Consider the following 18,800-nt stretch of genomic DNA (forward strand, 5'->3'; position numbering starts at 1 on the left):
AGCCCGGCCCGGCCCCGCAGCGCCGACCGCGCCCGTTCCCGCCCACAGGGCGGGCCGGGCTGCTCCGCCCCGCACCTGCGGGAGCGCCTCTGCCCGGCCGCGCCTCAGCCGGGCCGCGCCCCGGCCGCGCACGCGGAGCCCGGTCCGCGGCGTGCACCTGCTCGCCCCGCCCAGGGCTCGGCCCCCGGTGCGAGGAGCCCCGGGAAGGCGGGCCGAGGCAGAGCTGCGGCGCGCGGCCAGCGGCACCCACCTGCTGGGCGGGACCGGCGGCGGCACCGGCGGAGCGCTCCCCGGGGACCTCCCGGGGCGGCGGCGGCGGCGGCGGCCCCTTTAAATGCCTGCGGTGACGTCACGCGGCCGCGCGCTCCCCCGGGAGCACAACAAGAGTCACGCTCGCGGCCGCCGGGGCGAGGGGCGGGGCCGGCGCGCGGAGCAGCCGCTGATTGGCGGGAGCCGCCGGGCCCCGCCCCTCGCTGCGTCGCGCGGCGCCGCGCGGCCCGTCCCCGCTCGCGCGGCCCGTCGCCGTCCGAGGATGCGGGAGGCGCCCGCGCTGCCCCGCGGCCCCGCCGCGCCCGGCCCCGGGCCCGTGCCCGGCTTCCTCGCCAAGCTCTGGGCCTTGCTGGAGGATCCGGACAGCGACGACGTCATCTGCTGGAGCAGGGTGAGGCGGCCGCTCGGGCCCGGCCCGGGGAGGCCCGCGCGAAGGACTCGAGGGTGATGGGGACGCCGGGCCGGGGCTGCGGAGCCCTGCGGGCGGACGGTGGCCGAGGGTCCCCGGCCGCCCGGAGCGTGCCGAGCCCGCTTCCCCGCCCCGCTTGCGGTGGTGCGGGCGGACCGGCGTGCGCGGGGCCGGGCCCGGGGCCGGGCCCTCCCGCGTTGCCCGGCCCCCCCCGCCCGCGGCCCGCGGCGGCGGTGCTGGCGCAGCGGGACATCCCCGGGGGCAGTCCCGAATTCCCGCTCCGCAGCTCCGGGTGGTGAAAGGACGCTGGCAGGAGCCATTAAGTGTCCGTTTTCCTTCCGTAGCGGAGCGGATGTGCCCCGCGGGCATAGGGCATGGACACACTGACCAGACACGCACTGTGTTTACTTTCGTTCCCTGTAATTTTTAAATCTGTGGGATTTTTCTCCATTTTTTTTCCAGCCGTTTGCCCTTTACAAAGGCAAAGATTAGAAGAAGCACAGTATTTTATTCTCTTCGTGAACAACATAAAAGTGATGCAAAAAGCTCTTCCTGTTTCCAGGAAGTTTGGTCTTGAGCATATGATAAATCTGGCTCTGCTGGTGTCACACTTACCCCTGGTCACCGCTGGGTTGTGTTGTCTGAACTTCGGTAACTGAGCAACGTTACGTGGTTATTTTTAGTGATGACATAGCACATACAATGGAAGAATCTTGTCAGGAGCTGGGCAAGCTGATGAAGGGAGATGAAATCTCTTTAGTGGCATGAATTCCATTTGGCTTGTGCAATGCTTATGTTTCCTGGGGACAAAGGGAGCGGGTTTTTAGAACAATTTTGCTTTGGATTAAGATCAGTGTGTCAGGGCTTTAAGAAAATTCCCTGTTCAGTGGAAGTGTTCTATGTAATTATGTCTCTGAATTCAGACTTTTTAGTCCAGTCCCAGGAGTTCCCACAGACAGTTCACTTGTTGAAGCCTTTTGCCTTTCCCTGCTGTCAGAACGGTCTCTGCTGATTTATGATCTTCACTTAAGAGCAACACCTTAGAAAAGCTGTGCTTATTCACTAACTGTTACTTCTGCTTGTTTCCTAGAATGGCGAGAATTTCTGCATTCTGGATGAGCAGAGGTTTGCCAAGGAGCTGCTCCCCAAGTACTTCAAACACAACAATATCTCCAGCTTCATACGGCAGCTCAACATGTGTAAGCATCAGCATTTCCTACACACTCTGTCTGCCAAGTTCATAGCTACTTGGCTTTGGTTTGGATTTCTTTAAACAAGCAAATGGTCTTGGCAGGTTTTTCATCCTTAAAAACCTGAGCCCTGGCCTAGAGTTTGCTTTGCAAAAGAAAAGACTGATGGTAGAGCATGGTTTAGTGTTCGGTTTTTGTGCTTTAGCTCCAAGTCCTTTTGAGTAACAGCTGTAAGAATATGTGCTGGTGCCTAGAGGTAGCGTGAGGTTCCCTGAGCTCCAGTGTTGCTCTTGCAGCAAGCAGGTGTGTACCCAGCGGAGTGGAGAACACCTAGAATGTGAAGAAGCCCCTGGATTTGGGGGCTACCGCTGCTCTTGCCCGCTTTGCTGTGTTGGAACCAGATCAGTCCCACTGATGGGCCAAGCTGCACTACGTTTCTCACTGTGTTTTCTCTGCTCAACTTGTGAGCATCATGTGGCATTGTTGCAAGCACATGTGCAGTGTGGCCAGGCAGAGGGGTGCAGTGAGGGTGGCTCAAGGGCACAGTGCAGCATGCAGGGCTGCAGCAACCAACAGGAATGACTGCAGAAGCTTCTGGAACCAGTGGAGGGACAAACAGCACCGGAGATGCTGCCTTAGTTAGGATTTCAGACTGACAGGGAGAAGCTCTCTGTCCTTGCCCAGCAGGTTTGCCTGATCTCTCTAGCTGATGCTTGTGTAGGTTTTGTAGCCTATAGCACATCTGTTTAGTCTCTGGACAGAGGGTAGATGCTTCTGTTCATGTCATGTTCTTGTTTTTGTAAGATCCATCACTTGAGTGACAGAGGATAATCCAAAGAAATAATGGTCTCTTCCCTTTTAGGATAAATTAAAAAAAAAAAAAAAAAAGCAAATATTTCTGTGTAGCTGAATGTCACTACAATGTAGTGGCAGCCTCCTTTTCCTGCTGTATCTATCCTGACTTTCTAATAATAGTTGGAGTGCATTAATTGTGTTAAAATCTTGACTGAGGAGAGACGTGGATTGGCCTGTCAGCTGAATCATGCATCTACCCTGTGGTGTTTGAGCAGTGATGGAAAAAGAACTGGCAATATCTTACTTTGTGCAGGCAGTCTAGTATGTAGAAGATGCTCTTATGCAGATGTTTGCATAGGCAGGCAAGGAATTAACTTCTTTGCCTTGCTTTATTCTGTAGACCATGATGGTACATGACAGCATTTGTTTTGATTTGTAGTTGTCAGGGATAAAAGGGAAAGTGTGCCATTCCTCTGCATCCACTGGGATATGATTCTATTCAAGATATCTTAATAAATCTAATTTCTAACTAACTGTTGTGAAGGTTTGTACGTGGCTGTGATGATTTGGCCATGGCTGTCTTGCCCACAGACACACACTGGCCTCTGCTTTCCAGTTGCGTGTGCAGCCTGCCAAGGACGGGCAGTGCTGTTGTGGACATGTCCTCCAGCTGTGAAGATCAGAGCAATGAAATCATTGAGCACCAAGAAAGGCTACCTTGGCTGTTTTTCATAGTTTCTGCTCCCAGTAACTGTGGTGCAGTGGGTGTTTTGGTAGCACTGGACTTTTCTTAAGCTGTATGTGTTCCGAGTCAGCTTTCAACTGGAAGAAATGGCTTTGTTGATTTCCTCTCCACAGATGGTTTCAGGAAGGTGATTGCTCTGGAGAATGGTATCATTACAGCAGAGAAAAGCTCAGTCATTGAGTTCCAGCACCCTTTCTTCAAGCAAGGGAAGGCACATTTACTGGAAAACATCAAGCGCAAGGTATAGTCTAAGCACATATTTACTTCACTTAGTTACAAAAAGTGGCTTATGAGGAGTTCATATGGGTGTTTCAAACACAGCCAGCAAATACCATGGGAACCAAGGTAGCTCCCTCATGATGCCAGGCCAGTGCTTAGACAAAACCTGCTCTGCTCTTAGTTGTGAACTGGGTTGGGACCATGTTCTGCATCATCTTCAAACCACAGCCCTTTTCCACAGAGTTCATATCCCTGAGTGCAGCTTAGCATGGTCTGCAGTTCTGTCAGCATCTCCAACTCCGAGAAGGTCACAAAGTAAAAGAAGCCAAAGAAAATACATTCCCATTTGGCACTCATTAAAAATTAGCAAGAGCATCAGTAGTAACCTGTTGATTTGGATGAGTTTGCTTAAAGTATATTGTTCCTCCAAAACTGTGTTGCCACTAAGCTACATCTTAGGATCACTTTCTGCTTTTCTTTTGTACGTTCAGGCCTTGTCTGACCTGTATCTGCACAGATATTTATCCTCTATTGGCACATTACAGCCCATAATATCCTGAGGAAGAGAGTATCATGATACATCACATTGACATTTGAACAGCAGAATCTTTTCTTTAGGCTGTCGTCAGGTGTGGCTGCATTGCCCAGGGTAATAAAAGCCCAGCGTAGGCTGGAGAGCCACAATTACGTTTGGATTGATTCTTCACTGAGCTGCCCCTGCTTGGAGCCAGGATCGATGGAGCGGCGCTGGCTCGGGCCTGCGCCCCCCCGCTGCTGTGACCGGCGTGTCCCAGCCTGCACGCCTGGCAGGGCAGGTGCACGGTGACGTCAGGTGTGGCACCATGTGTCCCAGGGGTGGTGCACTGGGTGGAGTGTTCTAGATGGAAAGACAAAAGCTCTGCTCAGTGCCAAGGATATTGGTGTGAAGTGTTGAATAGTTTGGTGAAAGACATTCTTTGTTGCACAGGAAATGTTAAGTGATTTTTTTTTTTGTAAAGCAGTCATTAATTTTCTTGCTCTTCTGCTGCCTGGAATGGGGCCATATTCCAGTATTGGCTATAACTGTATTTCAGGCCTCTCTCTGGAATGCAGGTTTGAATGCAGGACTTGCTTTACTTACTGCCTTTCACTGTCAGCTCTGCTGGTGTGCAGATACCCTGTGTGTCATCATAGAATACCAGAATGGTTTCAGTTGGAAGGCACCTCATTCCAGCCACTGCCATGGGCCGGGACATCTCTCACTAGACCAGGTTGCTCCAAGCCCCATCCAGCCAGGAATGGGAACGGGACAGCCAAGTTTCCCTGGGCAGCCTGTGCCAGTGCCTCAGCACCCAAGGACTGGGTACCATGATTAGCCAGTTGGGGACTCTGAAGAGCAGTTCCTTGTACTTGGGCAGAATTTATATTGGCCCTTGTTTTTTTAGAGGCCAGCTGGCTGCATTTGGAATCTCCACCCACTCCCTGCAACTTTTGGTTGTCTTCCCACAGAGGGATGGTGTGCTGAAGAGAAGTCAGACAGCCTTGAATTCCATTTGGGATGCACCCTGTGTACATTAGCATAATTTATTAACTGCAGCAAACAGCAAAGCATCTAGACTGCAGACAGGGAGGAGAACTGTCAGACCCTTCAGTGCATCCTTTGCACCATGGGACTGTGTCAAGAAAGTAGTTAGTCATATCTGAGAAGTGATTGCACAACAGCTGTGTTTTGTTCCAGCACAAAGGGATGGGATGTTGGTTTATAACACCATTGGTTCATTTCTGACCATTCCACTGCCCTTTGGAAGACAAGATGTGTGAGCCAACCTGCACAGAAGTTACCTCACACCTCAGCAGGCCAATACCGCATTGGTGCTTCCACCTGCCCCATGGAATCCACATGAGATGCTTTCCCATCCTCCTTGGAATTTAGCAGAGTAACAAGAAGACTCCCAGCAGGCTGTAGGTTGGGAGGGACACCTGGTACGACTCCATGTGGCTCAATTATAGTCAGTATTTGGCAAAATTATATTCAAAATTATGGCCACAAAAGCTGAATATGTCATTCAGACATGTGCATGTGATGCACTATAGACCTGTCTTTTTCAAAGTCCTGAATTGTGTTGCAGCCAACAATGGTTCTGCTGCAGAGTGAGTTGCTGAAGGAACTGGAAAATGTTTAATATAGAAGTGCAGGAAGGAGATGGTGAACTTTTTGCTCTCTGATGTCTTTTCCATCATTGTTTGAAGCAGCAGCATTCATGGATTGTGCTGAGAGCAGAAGAGCAGTTAGGACTCGTCCTTCTGCAGACAAGTCTCCATAACTTTGGAATGTCACTGAGCAGAGAGGTAGCAGAGGAAACACCAATAGGGGAATCTGCAATTCAACTGATGTGGGGTAAATTTTCAGATGGAGTAGGATGCATCTAACTAGACACCTTCATCTCCCGGTAACATACTGGAAATTTGTTACTCCTTTGCTGGCAGATTTACCCACACCTAGAAGGAATATAATCATCTTGTTCTTCCACTATCAGCTGTGGGGTTTTTTTGGCTGGTGTTCGCTCTGTGACACTAGAGGGCAAACTGTCACCGGGCCTGGCAGGGAACCCCCAGGGAAAGCCCTTTGCAGTCAGTGGTTTTTATTGTGAATTACAGTCATGAATCTACTCTCTTCAGGTACAAAGTGCTAATCTCATGTTTTCATTGGCATCTTGTTTTGTTCATATAGTGGAGCCTGTCCTAAGGATTCTCACCTGTAGCAGTTGTGGTGTTTTGTGCCATGTAAAAATTGCAGTCTTACCTGGTCTTTTAATGGGGCTTGGTCCTGCCCTGCAGTCTGGCTGCACTCTCCCTGCAGCAAGGAGCATGCACTGTTTGTGGTAAAGTGTGTGTACCTATTCCAGGTGTCTGCAGTGAGAACTGAAGATCTCAAGGTCTGCACAGAGGATTTGCACAAAGTCTTGACTGAGGTGCAGGAGATGAGAGAGCAGCAGAACAACATGGACGTCAGGCTGGCTAACATGAAGAGGTAGACTCGGCTGTTTCGGGGCGCTCATGCATTGAATGTTGCTTGTATCTGATGGAGATTGGCTAAATATGGGTTTCATTTGAACTGGAAACAGGTGAAGCTATATTCTTTCCTAAGAATGCCCATTCCACCCCACACAACATTCTGAATCTTGTTTGGTTTTGTAATTCAGTTACAGACTGGAGATTTAGACTGGGTGTTTGTTGGCTGCCTTGAGATTTCACTCTGGTTGCCAGCACCTGTAGTAATTTTTAGGTCAATAAAAGCATTTCATTTTTTGAATACAGACAGGGTTAGATGCAGTGAGGGACAATTGGTGTTTTGTTTTCTTTCTAACTGAAAGTGGACTTTGCACATCCTCATCTCTCTTCTCTCAGATGCCCTTCATATAGGTATTGGTAATTCATTCAGGTCATTGGTATGCCAGCAGGTATCAACCAGAGTCCAGGAGATACCTTTCTCTCTCTGTTCCTTAAGAAAAAAATAACAGCCAAGCCCCTTGAATACCACCTTTAGATCTGTCCCAAGGCTGTCAGTGTTTGGAAACAGGTTGAGTGTAACACAAAGTCCTTATTCAACAGCTTTGAGGCTTTGAAGGAATACCTCAGATCAAGATTATTGGTGGAGCAGCAGAGGATGAGGGTGTCCTTTTTAAGTGAGTGTTTCTTGCTGCTGATGGAAAATGGAATTAAGTTAACCCGGAGTTAATGTTAGTGGATCAAATTAACTGAGGGTTAGTTATCCACAGAGGGAATGTTGCCATTGGTTCTGCAAGGTACTCTAAAAGTTTGAAAGCTGTAAAACTAGAGCATATAAAGTAAACTCTGTTCATCCTCTGTCTTCTGATTTATTCTGCATTGCAGAGAAAATAAGGCCCTGTGGAAAGAAGTGGCAGTTCTAAGGCAGAAGCACAGTCAACAACAGAAGCTGCTGTCTAAGGTACCATTGCAGCATCTTCAGTGCTACCATCCTTATTCCTGCCTCTGTGATACTTCATGGCATTCTTTGCTTATGTAGAATGACAAATGACACAGAGCTGAACAGGCTGTATTAATACAGCATAAAGAAAATGTTCACAGTTCCTGAGTGTCCCAGAAGTAGCACAGTAAAGAACCACAAGCAAAGCACTAAGGAAAACTCATAGTAGGATGTCAGTGTGTGGAGACAGTGCATGGTGACAGGAGCCCAGAACTTGAGAGATTGCAGGCACATGGAATGGAGTCTGTGAAAGATCTTGGACCAGGATACACTTAGACCACTTGAGAAGTGAACTTGGAACGCAGAAACTGTAGGAGTTTGCACGCTGGAAAAAGTTTTCTCTGGTTTATTCCTCAGCTGTTTCTGGTCTGGAATCCTCTAGTGATTTGTGCTGCTATATTGAATTTCAAAAAAAAGACAACTGTGCAAGTGGGCTAATTTTTCTATGCAGTTTGTAACTCTTGCTTTGTTCTTTAAAATACAATTGCAAATGGTTTTTTTTAAATACCTGTTAATTTCTGTCATGTAACTATATAATTTTATAGTAAAATCTGAATTAAGAATTTAATATTAGGATTGCTATGCTGACCATTTGGTTTTGGTTTTCTTTTGTCTTTCCTTTTAGATTCTTCAATTTATACTAAGTTTGATGCGAGGAAATTATATTGTTGGGGTCAAAAGAAAAAGGTAATTACTTGCTAGGTCCCAGACCAGTCACATGTGAATTGTAGGGATAAATCAGTTTCTATTGCGTGACAGGTATTTTTATCACTTGCATATTCAAACTTGAGAAAGCTGATGGAAGTTCAGTCAAGCACAAACTAAGTATTTCCTCCTTATCACTAAAATGGGTGAAAAGAGAATATTCTATAAATTTTCAATTCCAAAGGGCACAGTTATCAGAAATGGTAAATCTCAAAATGTGCACGTGTGACTGACTTCCTCCAAACCATAGTGTGTGTGTAGGACAGGCTGCCTGCAGTACCCTTCCTGACACACACTTTTTCCCCAAAAGCCGGGTTTCTTAGGAGGGCAAGAATAATCACCGTTCCTGCCTGTCGTTGGCACTGCTGCAGCTCTTCCCTCTGGCAGGCAGGATGAACTAAAGCTGTGCTTTGTCTCAGGTCTCTCACAGATGCTGCGGGTGCTTCACCCTCCAAGTACAGTCGTCAGTATGTCCGTATCCCTGTGGAGAGTGGCCAAGCTGTAAGTCTCCCCAGGGACAGAGGCAGTGGGTTGGACAGGATGATACACGGTGATATCAGTCTTCCTTATAGCTAAAAATACCCTAACCTGGTAATCAAATGCTCTCCCTTTTGTAATGGGCAGCTTTAGAGCAACACGCTGGCTGTAAAATCATGCCAATCAGTGCAACTGGTCACAGATGAAATGTGAACAGGAAAGAGAAGCTGCAAGGAGAATGGGGCTTCAGTATAAGAAAAGGTCAGAGCCTGTGGTTTGCTCATTCTGTGCTGTATCTGCAGATGGCTTTTTCTGAACATAGTGCAGCTGAAGAGGATGGAAATGGTACAGGTCTGATAATCCGAGATATCACTGACACCCTGGAAAATGCCACCAATGGCCTCCTTGCTGTGGCACACACCAGTGGCAGAGCCAGGTATGTCCAAAGTATATGAAGTATTTATGCCTGGGTTAATAACTGGGTAGTTATGTTAATGTTGGCAATCCATCTGGATGCTGGGAAACAGAATGTCTCTCTTAATGTGCATTTTTGTGCATGACAGGCCTGTTGCAAGCTTTCCCTTTGCAGCATGTAGCCTTGGTCATTGTCAGAGCTCATGCCTCTTCAGGAGTCCCTGGAGGCCTGACAGGCTGATGGGCATTGCAGCTTTAATCTGCTGAGGCTTTTCTGTCTGTTTCGCAAATGAACACAAACTTGACTTTTCAACTGAACAGGGACCTGAATGCATACATTGGTTTCTAATAATCCAAAATGTATATAGATTGCTCAGAAATCAAGGTGTACAGTTGTATCTCCAGTTTCAATACTGCTCTCACTAAGCATGTCCTAGAGAAGGCATTCTTTGTGTGGTAACAGATTTTACTGAAAACCCATTTAATTGTTAATGCCCAGAGTAAAATATGGACTGATTTGGAGTATTTTTCTTTCCAGAGTCTATCTGTTAGGAGTTTCCCTCCTGTCTAATTCCTATATACTATATTGCTGCTTTTTGCCTGGTAAAAAGAGATGTTTTGCTCTGATACATGGTCTCTGTATAAGCTGTAGTAAGAGATTCTTCATCTACCACTTTGCTGATTTTTCTAAAGACCAGTTTGTTACTTGAATCCTTGACTGGCCTAATCTTATTAAGATTTGAGATACTAAACCTGAAATGAATAGTAATGCAGTTGATAAATTCTCCTGTGTGTTGTTTCTGTTTGGGTCACATTTTAGAGAGCCACAGGCAGCTCTAGATCCTGGCTTACCTCTTTGTCAAGTATCACAGCCAAGTGAGTTAAGTTGTGCAGAGCCTGTCCCATCAGTTCCTGTAAACGATGTCACCAAATCCGGCGAAATAGGCACAGCTGCTGTGGAGCTCCACACTGCACAGCCAAATGCTCCAGAGGACCCTGTGTCAGTAATTGACTCCATCTTGAATGAGAACAACTCTGGAAACCAAAATGATCCTTTGCTGGACAGGTATTAACTTGTTTCTGAAAAGTGTTACGCTGTTGTCACCTCGTGGGATGCTGTCAGAGCTCTGGAGGGTGTGTTGTTTGGCAGAACATAGGCAATTAGCTTTTGGATTGTCAGTGACCAAGTGAATTCTCTGCACCTTTGTTACCAGGGCTTGAAAAAGCCAAGTGTTGGCATCACACATTGAAAAAGGGCAAGTGTCTCTGTCACCTTTATGGTAACGTGTGCCTGACTGCTGGTGCATCCGTCAGTGTGTCCCACTGCTGTCACTGCCAGGTGCTGCCAAGCAGCAGGTGCAAGGCACTGATCTCAGGCTGGCATTGTGGGCACTTTGTTCCTGGGACCTGGATGTGGATTGTCCTGGTGGTCATCTCACTGTTCCTTTCCTTCTCTGCCCCTCATTTGTACAAAGCTGTTTCCTGTGTGCCCTGTCAGATCACACAGCCCTGGATCAGGGGTGCAGGCTGTGGGTTCCTGCCCCACAGTGGCTGCACAGGAGAGCTGTATCAAGGACAAAGCTTTAACCATTGCTCCTACAGCTCTTCTGCTGTGGTCAGCAGCAGGTAGGAGGGTCTGGGGTGATGTCCCAGCACTCATGGTCTGAAGGCCCTGCTGTATCTTCCCTCTTGCACTGCAGGATGTGGGCCAGTGCCTTGGAAATGCCTGGTCCTCAGTGCTGGGAATTCAGTACAGGAGCACCTCATGGCATAGCAAGACATGCAGTGTGGGCACTGTGCCTGCAGCTGCCTTCTCAGGTTCTTCACTGTCCCTCATGTCCTTCCCACTCTCCCTGGAAACATGTCCAGTTTGGCAACAAGCCGATGCTTCAAAGTAGGTAGAGTTCCTTCAGGCCCAGATTATTTCCAGCCCTTTGCTTATCATTTATTGTCCCAGGGCAAAGCCAGCAGACCTTTGTTTAAACAGATACTGGTGTACAGGCTGGGATCTGAGAACATTACTCAATTGAGGGAGGAAATAGGTATGGAAGGAGGAATTGCTTTTTGTCCTGGTAGCTGTAGTTGAGCTTGCTGTTCAGGTAGTCTTCCCTGTACCTGTACCTCAAAGAATTCGTGTGAAAGGTGATATAGGAATGCAATTTCATCCATTTGGCTATTCTGGATTGTAGGCAACCTGCCCTGTGGGGCAAGAGAAGGCCCTGCCTGCCAGCTGTGCCTTACAGTGCTATGTAATGCTGTCTTTTTAGAGAGGAAATTCAGGATTTTCTGAACTGCATTGATGCCAGCCTTGAAGAGCTCCAAGCAATGCTGTCGGGGAAGCAGTACAACTTCGGTGCTGAAGCGTTCAGCGACGTGAGTGTCTTCTCACTATTTCTGAGAAATACTGCTCAGGCTGTGTCATGAAATGCTGCTAGCTTATTTCATGTTGTAATGGGTAAGAGTCAGGAACATCTTGAAAAGTGTACAAGGTAGTACTGGGAGTCTTTCCAGGTCATACAGGATTCCTGTTGTACAGAGCTGAAGAGGGGGGAAAAAAGGAAAACATTTGCCTGACTTCTCCTTCTCAAGCCTAATCACAAACCATCACATCCTGACATACATCCTTGTATTTGATTTAACTGGATGATATGGAGTGAAATTTAGCTGTATTCCTGGAATCACTGGGAAATAGGGTAGCCTTTTCTCCTCCTGTGACCTCAGTTTACTGCCACAGCTTGAAGCTCCCAGCTGAAGGCCCATGGAGGTGCCACTTGTCCCCATGCTTCAGTGGAAGGAGCAGCTCACTGGGTCCTGCAGTCCTTTCAGGAGCTCTCTGCAGTTTTATTTCAAGAACTTTATTGGTTGACATATGATCTGGTTTTATTTTCAGACATTTAATCCGGAGCTGCCAGCCCTGGATATGAACTTGATGGAAACTCCTCCTGGTATTGAAAATGTAAGAGTATGATTTACTTCTGTGGTGGGGAGGGCAAATGTGATGCTGGGAGTTGAATCTTGTTTGATGCAGCTCAAGGGTGGGAACAGGGTTGATGGCACAGGGTGACACTGCTGGTTCATCTCATCCAGCTGACTCTAGGGTTTCAATTATCAATGTTGGCATGTCGGAATCTAGGAGGGATCTCAAGATAATATCCAGTCCTACATTCCTAGTGCAGTCATACACTTGGAATGCCTGTCTGAAGACTGAAGGAAAAGAACTAAATGAAAATTGTAGTGCAATATACTGTAGTTGTTCTGAACATGGCTCTATGGGATTTCCTCAGAAGATACACAGAAGTTCAGCACAAACTTAGTTCTCTTGGTCCAGTTCCTAAAATTTATTCATACTATTAAAAGAAAATACCCTTGCAAGTGTTATTTTTGTCATAGTCCTGAAACAATATTTAAACTAGGATTTCCCAGTAAGAAGAGCTTTGGTTACATCTGATGTAAAATGCAGCTGTGTTTAAGCAGTGCCTGCAGAATTCAATTACATGATAAAATCATGTTTAACTGTTATTCCAACAAGACCTATTATAATAAAGCTTCTGGTTTGGAAGGTAGAACAAATATTTGCTATTCAGAAGCTTGTTTTGTTTAGTAAGTTAAGTTTGTCTGTATTTCACTGTGCCTCTTTCTGAAAGCTCCTGTGTGCAGGCCTTCATGTGCAATGACAGGCTCACTGCTCAGTTGCTCCATCTCTCTTTCCTCCTCCTTTCACATCTAATTCTGTTAACCAGTCAGTAAAGATTTCCATTTTGTTGTTGTTAAACATTCTGTCTTAACTCTCTGTCTGCTTTGTTTCAGATGGCAAACTTGGCAGAGAGCACTGAAGGTCTGGGAGCAAGTGAGAGGGAAACAGCAGGAAGCAAAGGTGGGCAGGAAGGAACACTGAGCTCTGTGAGCTCCACTCTCTTTGAAAACTGTGTATTGAAATGCAATTGTTGTAGCCTATAGCTAACTCTCCTTGTTTGGTCTGGGCTTAAGCTTTTTGTGAAGAATGTGATGTTTCACTGATCTTGAAGCTGTGCCACAGTCTTTAAAAGGCCTATCCTGTGCCCTGAGGTTTTTCACACAGAAAACATGGGTCCCATCCTGTGTCCCTTTTCACATGGAAATGTGACATGAGTGCCACAGTGGGGAGCAGAACTGCAAATGCCCTTGTGGCAGTATCTCCTACACAGGCTGTGATTCCCCCCAGAGCTGCTCAGGTTTCCACGGCAGAGCTGCCATTGCATGCTGTGAGAGTCAGGGGCTTGGAGTGGGCTTCAGGCACTGATGATTCCAGGCACAGGGGCATTGGCTTCACTCTGACAGCCGTGGGGTGTAGGGTTTGTCCAGCCCACCTTGGGCTTTCCTGTAGTGCACCAACTTTGAAGCAACATCTCCAGGTGTCTTTGCCTTGAGTAAGAGCCTTCAGTCAGTGAAACAGTTTGAACTTTTGTTTTTCCCTCAGATATGCAGCTGATCCAGTACAGGGCCAACCCTCTGCTTTCCTTATTTGAAGAGCTGCCTTCAGGTGAAGCTGCAGGGAAGGCAGATGATCCAAAAGACTTTCTGCTGCCTCCCCTGGAGGAGAAACCTGCTCTCCAGCCTCCATCAGCCAGTGGAACTGTTGTGCCACTTGCAGCTCCAGCAAGCCAGGCCGAGCCTCTGGACACTCTGGGAATGGGTGATCCGCCTCTTCTCCCAGAAGATGGGAATGGAGAGTATAAACTGTTTCCACTCCTGCTTCTCAGTCCTGTTGCTAACTTCATAGATGAGGCCTCCGAGATAGAAATTTCTTGAACTCATAGAACATCTGTAACCAGCTTAGTGCTATGGAATAACCGCCAAAGGAGTGGAGCAGCAAAAAGTGTGAGCTTGGTCCTCACCTGCTTCCTGGGGACCCTGCTCTGCACAGACAAATGGAAATTCTCTTGCTGCAAGCAGGGAGCACATCTGGGAGAACTGAACACAAGCTCAACAACAAGAGCTGGTGGAGTGAAGGCACCAGACAGAGGGGAAGAACAACAACCCTGTAAACATACCACAGTGTATTCCATAACTTTTTATCCAATATTCTTATTGCAGGAGGAAATCTGTTTGTATCCTGTTTGTAAAGTTTGGCTGGGTTTTTTTGTTGGGGGGTGGTGTTTGTTTTTATTAGCTGGATAGTAATGTGGTGTGTAATGTTTTAAACCTGGGTTTTACTCTTTGGAGAGCCTGCTTCAATAGGTGGCTTGCCTACTGTTTGAAATTGAGTTGTTTTTAAATTTTGTTTTTAATTTGAGATTTCTTTTTTGATAGTTACTGGCTACGATTGTTTGCATCTGCTTAGATTACTTTCATACTCCTAGATTTGCTCCTAGGTTTAGGGAACATTTTTCCTATGGAAAATGACATTTAACTGTGGAGTATTATTTCTTAACATGCTAGCACACATCCATTGCCCTGGATTGTAGGAGTTGTGGTAGGAAGTGCTTGCCCTCCTGTGTAGTGCTGATTTCTCATGCACATTGCATGGCAGTTCCGGGGTAACCTGCCCCCAGTTCAGAGGTTATGTGTCCTTGGAGAGTGTCAGTAAGACTGATTTATGTTTAGCAAAGGCCAGCAGCTGTCCCTAAAATGATAAGGGGAGCCCTGGAGTGCCTTGCACTGACTCACATTAAGGTGTCTCTGTGCTGGTAGCAGCTATTGTTCCCTGCCCCTCTGTGGACACCAGGTTTCACACTGCAGTTTCTGACCATGGAATCTTAAAGCCAAATCAACCAGATGCATCTGAGTCTTTTGACAATGAATTACATAAACTAGTGTCTACTTCACAAAAAAGTCGTTCCCCAAAGTTTCTTTTGGCACTGTTTCCCAAGTTCTCTGAGCAGCTGCACTGTGGAGCCCAGCCCCAGTGTCAGTGGAGCAGCAAGCTGTGTGCTGAAGTGACAGCAAACTGCTGGGGCCGCAAGAGGCCTGGATGCAGGTAGAAACCCCCTTGGATAATATCACCTGATATTTCCTGCCAGCACAGTTCCTTTAAATTTTTTCCAGTTTTAGGAATTCAGGCTACCTGCAGGCTTTGTTGTCTCTAATGTTCCTGAACCAATAAGTGCTGAGCTCTTTTATGTTCGAGCATCCAAGGTAGATATTCTGAAGCCTGCTAGATAAAGCATGTTACCTGTGCTGGCCCAGCCTCATTGGATTTGTGCTTCACTATCCAATCTCTGAGTTGCAGAGGAAGGTCCTGCTCCTGAGTGTGTAACACCTTCAGTGTTATTTTATTTCTGTACTTCTGTACCTGTTCTTACCTCGTGACCCTTCTCATTTCCATCTTTTGAATTGCCTTTTGTCAAGTTCATCTTATTCAAGCCTTCAGAGTCTTTTTTTCACTGACTTGTTGAGGTCAAGGGCTGAATAGTCTCAAGTTTTCATGAGCTGAAGGGAGAGGGGGAGGTGAGCATGTTGCATCTGTCCCAGGTCAGCTTTGGTTTGTTAATTCCTTCCCAAAGGCCACAGTTTTGCCAAGAGTGAATCAGTGAAAACCAGGCATTTCTGGTGTGCTGTTTGACAGCACCATGCAGACAACAGAATTCTTTGGGAGGTTGAGCTGTGCCTCTGACTCCCCACACTGGTTGGACTGTAATTTCTGTGATGGATTAGTGTCGTGTTCCTTTGTCTCAGTCATCTCCCCTCGGCGCAGCTCACTGTCAGGTATTGGGTCTGAGTGCATCATGGGTTTTTAATACACTTTCTCTCTTAAGAAGCTAAGAAACCAAGGCTTAGAAGAATTGCAAAAAGAAAAAAAAAGTTTGTAAATCTGTGTGTCTGGTTTATGTATAGGTCCAGGAAAAGTATTTGTGCAACTTTCCTAAGAAAGATTGCAATGGAAAGGGGAAGACTGAATAACAAAAAAACCCACATGCTGAAGTAATTAAACTCAAGAATTGCAAAAAGATGACCGTGTTTCTTGTACATTCTTTGTGTGTGTTCCTGTCTGTGCCAATGTTTCCCAAACCTGTTTACTGATTTTTTGCAGAATTGAGACCTTTCATGCACCTGGGGCATGGTCTCATGATGCAGCTGCCGCTGGTTCAGGACTAACTAGGGTGATGAGGAAAGTCTAGTGTCTGTTTCCAGAGCGTGGGAGAACAGCACCTGGGACTGGATTTCAAAAGAGCTGATGTGAAAGCTCAAAATAACATGTATGCTGAAAAATACACCATATGTAGTGCACGTGTGCCCATGTTCTCCAAAGACCCCAGTAGGAAAGGCCCTCAGCTCCAGAAGGTATGGATTAAAATATTCACTGGAGATAGCAGAAGAAATTGGAACAGCCCAGATCATCTGTAGCATCAGGCAGACCCCAGATCTGGCACCCCTGTGCAGACTCTGCCCAGGGTAACTGGCACCACAAGCATTACAGTTTCTGTGGGATTTTCCTTGAAGTAAAAAACTGTTGATCATTTGCACTGCCAAGAAAAAAGATCTTTATAAAGAGCGTGCTGCTCTTCAGGACAAGGACAAGGACACAGCAATGGAGTTTGCATGTGGAGCTGTGGACAGACTCCTCTGCTATGACAAGCTGGCTGAATCTGCAGCCCAGTGCACCTCCTGCCCAGCCTGTGCCCGAGGGCCAGTGGCCAGGCACTGAGTCAGCAGCCCCCATGTGCCAGCCTGGGTGGGGGCACTGCAGCCTGAGGCGTCACCAGTTTGTCACCCGTGACCGCAGGGGCCTCGCTGTAGCAGCAGCTTCCTTCCTTCTGCAGCAGCAGTGCACATGGCTGCTGCCTGGCTCCTTGGCTTTATCACTGTGTCTGGGGAGGAAAGATTGCTCTCTCTTATCGTTCACGTGCTGGGAAGCCACAGAACACTCGCAGGCGTGGCGAGTGCAGACTGAGAAAGTGCCAAATTCCTTTTGCATGCTCCTTTCAGATCTACTTTTGCACTGTTCCAGCCCAGCCCTTCCCACACTGACCGTGGGAGCCTTGCCATCAGTTCATATCTCCTGTGTGCTTGCTAACAGCTTTCCAGGATACAAGAAAAAGTGATTTTGCTCTGTTTCTTCTGGGCTGTGTGATGCCACCTCACCTATCCATGCTCAGAATGTTTTGCTGTCTCCTAAAACAATAGTCTTGTTTTGAAAAGCAGTGTCATGGTATCACAGATGTCCAAAGCAGAAGCAAGGGGTTGCTGCCACAGTCACCTTAGCTACAGGTACCTGGCGCTGCATTTTATAAAGGATAAAACTTTTCCTGCCACTGTTCCCCACAGCCAACAGGGTAAATGTAAATACATGAAAGAATACCTACACACCTTTTTTCATCACACAGTTTGAGTTTCAGCTTCCTGATTGGTCCAGATCCTACTAGTGATACGTTCCTGTTGTGTTTTCACACGCAGCCACTCGCTCACTCTCCCACCAGTGGGATTGTGGAGAGAACTGGAAAGGTAAAAGCTGGAAAACACTTGGGTTGAGATAAAGACACATTAATAGTGAAAGCAAAAGCTGGCACACAAGCAAGGAAAAACAAAGGATTCATTCATTGCTTCCCAGGGGCAGGCAGGTGCTCAGCCACCTCCAGGAGAGCAGAGCCCATCATGCGTAATGGTGTCTTGGGAAGACAAACACTATCACTCCAAATCTCCCTCTTCCTTCTTCCTCCCAGCTTTCTGTACTGTGATGTCCCGTGGCAGGGTCAGTTGGGGTCACCTGTCCTGCCTGTGTCCCCTCCCCATCTCCCCTGTACCCCCAGCCCCCTCACCAACGTGGCGGTACAAAAAGCAGAAAAGGCCTTGGCTCCATGTAAACACTGATCAGCAATAACAAAAACATCTCTATATTGTCAACCTTGTGCTCAGCACAAATACAAAACATAACCCCATATTAGCCACTGTGAAGACAATTAATTCTACCCCAGCCAAACCACTGTCTTCAACTTAGTTCAAGACAATGCAGGCTTCTACCCTCCTCCAGCAAGCTCTGTTCCCTGCAAATGAGTTCCAGTGATTTGACCTTAATGTGGCCTTTTCCTTCCTAAAACCAAGAAGTACATGAACATTGCAGCCCACAGCAGCTTTTTCTGCTTCTCCCTGTCCCAGTGGCTGCAGGCTGGAGTGGCATCTCATGGGAAATTTCTGATGGAGGAATACAGGGCCACAAGGGAGGACCCCACTGTGCCACTGCAGACCCAAACCATGTCTCACTAGCACTTACAGGAGAGCTGTGTCCACAGCAGGGACTGGGATTTGGTTGGGTGCATTGAATTAGTCTGATTACTTGTATTTGAGGACAGGATTTGAATTTGGGTGTAACAACAAATGAGCAAAGGCTCATTTCAGTTCAGCTGGATACAAGGAAGCAGAAGAGATTCTTTTACTGGAGCAGAAGAAAAATTGAGAGCTGAACAAAACAGCAAAGGACAGTAAAATCCCTTGAAAGGGATATTTCAGTAGAAAACAGATACTTCTCTTAGACAGGGCTAGTGGTCAATTACTGAATTACGGAGATTAACTATCACATTAAATGAATAGTAATATATCATTACAGTAAAGAAACCATGATTTCATGGTCTCAAAGGTTTTCTACTGTGACAAGTTCCTCTTTTTCTCTCTGGG

At 47.1% G+C, this 18,800-nt stretch overlaps 1 protein-coding gene and 1 long non-coding RNA gene across 2 annotated transcripts; one reads left to right on the plus strand and one right to left on the minus strand.

Annotated features, from left to right (window-relative positions):
* The first annotated feature begins 484 nt into the window (after window positions 1–484).
* On the plus strand, window positions 485–16,140 carry LOC137482403 (heat shock factor protein 3-like). Its single transcript, XM_068204679.1, has 13 exons — window positions 485–661; window positions 1,770–1,878; window positions 3,523–3,650; window positions 6,514–6,638; window positions 7,502–7,577; window positions 8,242–8,303; window positions 8,741–8,822; window positions 9,101–9,234; window positions 10,033–10,278; window positions 11,480–11,585; window positions 12,103–12,168; window positions 13,020–13,086; window positions 13,669–16,140. The coding sequence occupies exons 1-13, from the start codon at window positions 533–535 to the stop codon at window positions 13,998–14,000; spliced, it is 1,662 nt and encodes a 553-aa protein (XP_068060780.1). The 5' UTR covers window positions 485–532; the 3' UTR covers window positions 14,001–16,140.
* On the minus strand, window positions 14,487–17,579 carry LOC137482410 (uncharacterized). The gene is made up of 2 exons (XR_011004048.1): window positions 17,495–17,579; window positions 14,487–17,303 (listed from the first exon to the last, which is right to left on the minus strand). It is a non-coding gene; the product is annotated as an uncharacterized lncRNA (long non-coding RNA).
* Between the last annotated feature and the right edge of the window lie 1,221 nt (window positions 17,580–18,800).

The sequence above is a fragment of the Anomalospiza imberbis genome, chromosome 14 (genome assembly GCF_031753505.1).
Source record: "Anomalospiza imberbis isolate Cuckoo-Finch-1a 21T00152 chromosome 14, ASM3175350v1, whole genome shotgun sequence".
Classification (NCBI taxonomy): Eukaryota; Metazoa; Chordata; class Aves; order Passeriformes; family Viduidae; genus Anomalospiza; species Anomalospiza imberbis.